Below are 8,832 nucleotides of genomic sequence, written 5' to 3'. Positions count from 1 at the left end.
CGGCTATCACCAGTCCAGCTCCCCCCATCATTTTTAGACCCAGGCGGGTCATTTTTCCAACCCGATGGACAACCTGTTGGCGGTGACTCACAACCTAGCGGTGATCCCAATTACCGGGAACACCCTGATCGAGATTGAGGCTAGGAACGCCATTGAGATGTTAAAAATGGCGGTTACTCAGCAGGTGAACTACTCCCACGGTCAGCACAGGCTTCTATCTACTCTGCACCAGAGTCACAGTAGAAGTCGACACACTGAGTCTCCAGTGGTTTCTAGCTATGTGCGCAGGCAGCGCAAGCAGAACCCTCAGCCCTAACCAGCAGTTTCAGATGCATAGGCGATTGTGGATGCCGCCCGTGCTATGCGAGAAGCGGAGGCGGCAAATGCGGGGGTTGCTCAGCCACCACCCACCATGGCCTAACCAGCTTCACGCGGTGCAGGGTTGAGCACTAGGACTAATGAGCGCATGCCCACTGATTTCGAAGGCCCTCGTAAGGTTCCCAATTATACGGTTGACCTCGATCCAGGTGCATGGATTGAAAGCTATGAGATAGCTATGGATATGTTGGATGTCAGTGATGCGGTCCGTGCCAAATACCTGATCATGATGCTGGAAGGGCTAGCTCACACGTGGTTGAAGAATTTACCACCCAACTCAATCAAAACTTGGGAGGAATTGAAGGATCGCTTCATCAAAACTTCCAAGGCACTTGCAAGCGACTGACAACGATTGTTGATCTTGAGCAGTGTGTTCAGCGCAACGACAAGTCGGCCCATCACTAGTCATGCCGTGTTGCGGAAATTATTCATTCTTCTAATTATAGCATCACGGTTGTCCAAGCCATCCTTGTCCTGGAGCGAAATTGTCACTTCCCTCCCTTGGTGCAGAAACTTGGGCGCCTCAAACTGAAGGTCAAAGACATGGGGGATCTCATGGACGTCCTTACCAGACATGCTGAGTCAGACATCACCAAAGACCCGAGTTCAGATGATGAAAAATCCGGCAAGCGCAAGAAAAACGGCGGCGACAAGGGTCACCAGCAGAACAACCCGGGGCACAATGGTAACCAGGGCAACGGTGGCAAGCATAAGAATCCTGAGGGTGGATCAAATCTTGTTGCTAACACTAACACTGGTTTAAGGGCCAGCGATGGGGCAACAATTCTGGGAGATCCTACAACGGGAACCGACCTCGCAACTAGACGGAGCCCTCAAAGCCCCATGTCCCAAGCACAGTTTTCCAGACAAGTCAGCAACCCACCCGTGGGAAAACTACTTCATCATGCAGGAATTCCGGAATCAGGCTTATCAGAATCACCACAGCGGTGGACATCCAAGGCAGCCTGGATCCGGCGGATCTGGTGCCGGCTTCCCTGGAGCCGGCTCATCGGGCGGGTTCCCCAGTTCTGGTTTTCAAAGCTCAGGTAGCCAGGGTGTCGGCTTTGAAGGGCCTGGTAATAATGGAGGAGGAAATCAGCATTCAGAAGAGGGAAATTAGACCGGGTTTTAGAGCAACCTGAAGCAGTTGAACAGCGGACAATATCATGTTTTCACAACCAGTACTCACAAGCGTGACCACAAGCTCCATAAGCGAGCCGTCGGCATGGTTGAGCCGGTTGTCCCTGAGTACCTGAACTGATCGGAATAGCCGGTCACTTAGAGCAGAGAGGATCATCCTCCCTGGGTTGAGAATCCGAGTTGTCACGCCTTGGTAGTGGCACCGCAAGTTGGTGGCTACAAACTCACGAAAGTGCTGATGGATGGCGGCAGTAGCATCAACATCTTGTATTACGATACTTTCAAGCGGATGAATCCGTCCGAGAAGCAGTTCCAGCCTTCCTCAACAGTGTTCCACGGGATCGTTCCTGGAAAGTCTGCTTATCCTATTGGCAAGATTAAGCTTGAAGTTGCGTTCGACACTGAATTCAATTACAGATCAGAATTTTTGATGTTTGAGGTGGTCAAGATCAAAAGCACGTATCATGCCCTTTCCGGACTGCCAGCTTATTCTCGTTTCCTGGTGTGGCCCTGCTATGTCTACTTGAAACTCAAGATGCCTGGTCCAGAGGGTACCATTAGAGTTGATGATGACAGGAAAATTGCTTTGGAGTGTGAGGAAGGAGATGCAGCCTACGCCGAGTCGGCCCATGCAACTGAGGAGTTGAAATTCTATATAGCCAATGTTGGCCGATATGACTTCTCCAAAGAAGCCCACTATTGAGTCTGATCCTCTACTTAAGTTCTAGTCAGCCGAGGATACAAAGCAGGTTGACTTCACCCCTGGTGATTCGTCCCAACAGTTTACTATTGGGACTGACATGGACCCCAAATAGGAAAACATGCTCATCAAGTTCATCCGTGAGAATTTGGACATTGCATGGAAACCTTCTGACATGCCTATTTTACAGAGAGAACTTGCTGAGCATCACCTTAATGTGGATCCTAAGCTGAAACCTTCCAGATAATACCTCCACCGTTTTAACGAGGAGAGACGCAAGGCTATTGGCGAAGAAGTGGCTCGACTCCTTGCAACTGGGTTCATTGTTGAAGTTTTTCACCCAGAGTGTTTGGAAAATCCAGTGCTTGTTCTAAAGAAAAACGGGACTTGGCAAATGTGTGTTGATCACACAGACCTCAACAAGCCTTGTCCCAAGGATCCGTTTTCTCTTCTGCGCATTGATCAGATCATTGACTCCATTGTCGGCTTTGAGTGTTTATGTTTCATGGATGCTTATTCTGGATATCACCAAATCAAGATGGTCGTGGAGGATCAGGAGAAGACAACCTTTTACACGCCCTTTGGGGCTTTCTGCTATGTTTCTATGCCCTTCGGACTAAAAAGTGCTGGAGCTACTTATCAGCACTGTGTACAAAATTGTTTTCATAAGCAGATCAGGCATAATGTTCACGCATATGTTGATGATATTGTGGTCAAATCTCAGAAGAAAGAAAACTTGCCGGCTGACCTCAAGGAGAGATTTGACAATCTTCAAGATTACAAGATGAAGCTCAACCCAGCAAAATGTGTCTTTGGTGTTCCTGCAGGTAAATTACTAGTTTCCTTGTTTAAGAGCGAGGCATTGAGGCCAACCCAGGAAAGGTCAAGGCTGTCATGACGCTCGCCAAGCTAGCCAACATCAACGATGTCCAAAGAGTGGCAGGTCGTATTGCTGCCTTGAGCAGGTTTATAAGCCGGCTCGGTGAAAAGGCGATCCCCTTATACTAGTTGTTAAAGAAGACAGACAATTTTGTCTGGAATGACGTCGTAGATCACGCTTTTGAGTCTCTCAAGCACCAGTTGTCTAAAGCGCCAATCCTTGCTGCTCCTCTCGACAAAGAGCCTATGCTCCTGTACATCGCTGCCAATAATAAAGCAGTGAGTGTGGCAGCTGTCGTGGAACGCAAGGAGGAAGGGAAAGAATATCGAGTCCAAAGGCCAGCTTACTATGTAAGCGAAGTCCTGACCGAATCAAAACATCGGTATTCGCATTGGCAGAAGCTGGTGTTTGGTGTTTTCATGGCTAGTCGCAATTGAAACATTATTTCCAGGAACATGCTATTATTGTGGTTAGCTCATCCCCTGGGGGAGATATCATCCAAAGTAGGGAGGACACAGACTGGGTTGCCAAGTGGGCAATAGAGCTCGGTCCACATCATCTGAAGTATGTGCCTCGGACAGCTGTCCAATCTCAAGCACTAGTGGATTTCGTCAATGACTGGACTGAATTACAAGTCCCCGAGGAGAATCCAGACAATACATACTTGACGATACACTTTGATGGTTCCACGCAATTGGAAGGCTCGGGGGCTGGAGTAATCATATCTTCCCCGCGAGGTGATAAATTTTGCTATGTCTTGAGGCTCATGTTTTCCTATACTAACAATGTAGTTGAGTATGAAGCTCTCCTTCATGGGCTTCGTATGGCTAAGGAGATGAACCTTAGTCGGGTTAGGTGTTTGGGCGACTCAGATTTGGTCGCTCACAAGTTTCCGGGACTTGGGATTCCAAATATCCCCTCATGGCGGCTTATAGACGTGCGGTGACTATCATCGCAGAACATTTCAAGGGTTATCAAGTTGATCATATTGATTACCGGATCAATGAGGCCGCTGACGCCTTATCACGCTTGGGCTCGCAGTGTAGGCCGGTGCCCACAAATGTTTTCCTGGATGTTCTGCATAATCCTTCGGTCAAGTTGCCTTCAGAGGAAGATATTTCTATCCCTGACCCGGAGCACAGTTGGTCGCTGCTCTTCATACTGTACCGGATTGGACAGAACCTTATCAGGCTTATCTTACCTGTGGTGAGATCCCAGACGAGGAAATCATCGCTCGGCAGATTGTCAGATGATCCAAGTCCATGACTATTGTCAATGGTGAGTTACACAGAAGAAGTATAACCGACGTTTTTCAAAGTTGCGTTTCTCCTGAAGAAGGCCATGAAATTCTTAATGAAATTCATGCAGGCGATTGTGGTCATCACGCCGACTCAAGATCTCTTGTTCCCAAGGCTTTCCCACATGGTTTTTAGAGGCTCACAGCTCATGCAAACATAGAAGATATTGTTCGTTGATGTGATTGATGTCAGAAATTCGCTCGTTAGGATCATGTGCCGGCTCAAGAGCTCCGTATGATCCCAATCACTTGGCCTTTTGCAGTCTGAGGGATTGACATGGTTGGTCCTTTTAAACCTTCTAAGGACAAAAGACTCACCTTTTGGTTGCAGTTGATAAATTCACCAAGCGGGTCGAAGCAGAGTCGGTCAGCAATTGTGATTCGGAAATGACTGTTAAATTCCTCAAGAAGTTGATCTATTGTTTTGGCTATCCACATAGTATCATCACTGACAATGGAAGGAATTTATCCAAAGGAGCTATGAAACAGTTCTGTCAGTGTGAACACATCTGGCTTGATTTGGCTTCGGTTGCACATCCACAGTCTAATGGATAAGCAGAGTGTGCTAATCAGGAGTTGTTGCGCAGAATCAAGCCCAAACTTATGGTCCCTCTGGAATGCACTCTGGATGCTGGGTCGAGGAGCTTCCCACTGTCCTTTGGAACATACAGACTACTCCCAAAAGGTCAATAGGCTATACACCATTCTTCCTGGTCTACGGTGTAGAAGCTGTTTTGCCAAGTGATATTCGTCATGACTCTCCTAGACTTGCAGCGTATGTCGAAGCAGACAATGAACAAGCTCACCAGGATTCTCTGGACGCCTTGGAAGAAGAACGCGATCTTGCAATAGCACGATCAGCGATATATCAGCAAGACCTACATTGCTATCATAGCCATAGAGTTCGAAGTCGTACTTTCCAGGAAGGTGACCTTGTGCTCCGTCTGATACAAGAACAAATAGGCATGCATAAGCTTTCACCTCCATGGGAAGGGCCCTTTGTGATCAGCAAGAACCTTAACAATGGGTCTTATTATCTCATCGACATACGTGAGCCCAATAAGTCTCGTACCTCCGAGGAGGAGACCAACATGCCCTGGAATATTGCACATCTCCGGCCTTAGTATACTTAGAAGCCACTTGCTCTAGTTCTTTGTACATACCTCTTTTCTATATATATATATACATATATATTATGATCAATATAACAAAGCTGGCATCGCCGAAACTCGGGGTATCTGTCGTTTCGTCTCATAAATTGTGCATGAGTCTTTATTGTTTAATCATAGGTCACTTGGGGGCTTCCAACTCATTGAGTTTAGCTATTAGCATCCCCCTTGACCCGACAAATGTCATTATAAACTTGGTTAAACCTGCCTGTTAGCTTGATGCTACTCCGAAAAGGTGACCCGATGTACTCTTGATAAGTCGATCAAAATTGACCCTGAACTTGTCAAGGTTAAAACACCGGCTTAAAGTCATGTGAGAGTCGGCTTTCGGAAAGCGAGGATAAACCAAAAGAGGCTACAAGGCCTACTTCACAGAAGCAAATCAGACTCGAGCCACAAAAGTCGGTCTTTATGTCGTGTCTCGAAATCCGGCTTATTGCTACCTCTTGAGCACTGTGTTGGTTTTCCCTTGAAGAGGAAAGGGTGATGCAGTAAAGTAGCGTAAGTATTTCCCTCAGTTTTTGAGAACCAAGGTATCAATCCAGTAGGAGGTCACGCTCAAGTCCCTTGCACCTACACAAACAAATAAGAACCTCGCAACCAACGCGATAAAGGGGTTGTCAATCCCTTCACGGTCACTTACGAGAGTGAGATCCGATAGAGATGATAAGATAATATTTTTGTTATTTTTATGATAAAGAGTAAAAGTAAAGAAAGCAAGTAAATAGTAATGGAAATAACGGGAGATTAATATGATGGAAAATAGACCCCGGGGCCATAAGTTTCACAAGTGGCTTCTCTCAAGATAGCATAGGTATTACGGTGGGTGAACACATTACTGTCGAGCAATTGATAGAATTGAGCATAGTTATGAGAATATCTAGGTATGATCATGTATATAGGAATCACGTCCGTGACAAGTAGACCGAAACGATTCTGCATCTACTACTATTACTCCACACATCGACCGCTATCCAGCATGCATCTAGAGTATTAAGTTCATAAGAACAGAGTAACGCTTTAAGCAAGATGACATGATGTAGAGGGATCAACTCATGCAATATGATATAAACTCCATCTTTTTATCCTCGATGGCAACAATACAATACGTGCCTTGCTGCCCCTGCTGTCACTGGGAAAGGACACCTCAAGATTGAACCCAAAGCTAGGCACTTCTCCCATTGCAAGAACGATCAATCTAGTAGGCCAAACCAAACTAATAATTCGAAGAGACTTGCAAAGATAACCAATCATACATAAAAGAATTCAGAGAAGATTCAAATATTGTTAATAGATAATCTTGATCATAAACCCACAATTCATCGGATCTCGACAAACACACCGCAAAAGAAGATTACATCGAATAGATCTCCAAGAGAATCAAGGAGAACTTTGTATTGAGATCCAAAGAGAGAGAAGAAGCCATCTAGCTAATAACTATGGACCCGAAGGTCTGAGGTAAACTACTCACACATCATCGGAGAGGCTATGGTGTTAATGTAGAAGCCCTCCGTGATCAATGCCCCCTCCGGCAGGACGCCGGAAAAGGCCCCAAGATGGGATCTCACGGGTACAGAAGGTTGCGGCGGTGGAATTAGGTTTTCGTGGTCGCTTCTGATGGTTTGGGGGTACGTAGGTATATATAGGAGGAAGAAGTAGGTCGGTGGAGCCACGAGGGGCCCACGAGGGTGGAGGGCGCGCCTGGGGGGTAGGCGCGCCCCCCTACCTCGTGGCCTCCTCGTTTGTTGGTTGGCGTCCACTCCAAGTCCTCTTGATCATGTTTGTTCCAAAAATCACGTTCCCGAAGGTTTCATTCCGTTTGGACTCCGTTTGATATTCTTTTTCTGTGAAACACTGAAATAGGCAAAAAACAACAATTTGGGCTGGGCCTTCGGTTAATAGGTTAGTCCCCAAAATAATATAAAAGTGTATAAATAAGCCCATTAAACATCCAAAACAGAATATATAATAGCATGGAACAATCAAAAATTATAGATACGTTGGAGACGTATCAAGCATCCCCAAGCTTAATTCCTGCTCGTCCTCGAGTAGGTAAATGATAAAAACAGAATTTTTGATGTGGAATGCTTCTTAGCATAATTCTCAATGTAAATCTTTTTATTGTGGCATGAATATTTAGATCCGAAAGATTCAAGATAAAATTTTAATGTTGACATAAAAACAATAATACTTCAAACATGCTAACCAAGCAATTATGTCTTATCAAAATAACATAGCCAAAGAAAGCTTATCCCTACAAAATCATATAGTTAGGGTATGTTTCAATATTGTCACACAAACGTTCTCATCATGCATAACCCCGATGAGAAGCCAAGCAATTGGTTCATACTTTTAACGCGCTTCAGCCTTTTCAATTCTTACGCAATACATGAGCGCAAGCCATGGATACAGCACTATAGGTGGAGTAAAGTATAATGATGGGGGTTATGCGAGAAGACAAAAAAGGTAGAAAGTCTCACATTGACACGGCTAATCAATAGGCTATGGAGATGCCCATCAATTGATGTTAATGAGAGGAGTAGGGATTGCCATGCAACAGATGCACTAGAGCTATAAATATATGAAAGCTCAACAAAAGAAACTAAGTGGGTGTGCATCCAACTTGCTTGCTCACGAAGACCTAGGGCATTTTGAGGAAGCCCATCATTGGAATATACAAGCCAAGTTCTTATAATGAAAAATTCCCACTAGTATATGAAAGTGACAACATATGAGACTCTCTATCATGAAGATCACGGTGCTATTTTGAAGCACAAGTGTGGAAAAAGGATAGTAACATTGTCCCTTCTCTCTTTTTCTCTCATTTTTTTGGGCCTTTTTTTTCTTTCTTTGGCCTCTTTTTTTTATTTAGTCCGGAATCGCATGCCGACTTGTGGGGGAATCATAGTCTCCATCATCCTTTCCTCACATGGGACAATGCTCTAATAATGATGATCATCACACTTTTATTATTTACAACTCAACAATTACAACTCAATACTTAGAACAAAATATGACTCTATGTGAATGCCTCCGGCAGTGTACCGGGATATGCGATGAATCAAGAGTGACATGTATGAATTTTTTTATGAAAGGTGGCTTTGCCACAAAATACGATGTCAACTACATGATCATGCAAAGCAATATGACAATGATGAAGCGTGTCATAAATAACGGAACGGTGGAAGTAGCATGGCAATATATCTCGGAATGGCTATGGAAATGCCATGATAGGTAGGTATGGTGGTTGTTTTGAGGAAGAAATAAG

General features: G+C 45.1%; 1 protein-coding gene across 1 annotated transcript; it reads left to right on the top strand.

The window, feature by feature from the left end:
• The first annotated feature begins 1,756 nt into the window (after positions 1-1,756).
• Positions 1,757-2,221, top strand: LOC120964748 (uncharacterized). The gene has a single exon (XM_040389623.1). It carries the CDS (start codon positions 1,757-1,759, stop codon positions 2,219-2,221), a length of 465 nt encoding a protein of 154 aa, XP_040245557.1.
• Positions 2,222-8,832: the final 6,611 nt, after the last annotated feature.

This window comes from Aegilops tauschii, chromosome 5 (genome assembly GCF_002575655.3).
Source record: "Aegilops tauschii subsp. strangulata cultivar AL8/78 chromosome 5, Aet v6.0, whole genome shotgun sequence".
NCBI classification, from domain to species: Eukaryota; Viridiplantae; Streptophyta; class Magnoliopsida; order Poales; family Poaceae; genus Aegilops; species Aegilops tauschii.
Note: the sequence above shows the minus strand (reverse complement) of the source record. Positions and strands in the feature narration are given on the sequence as shown.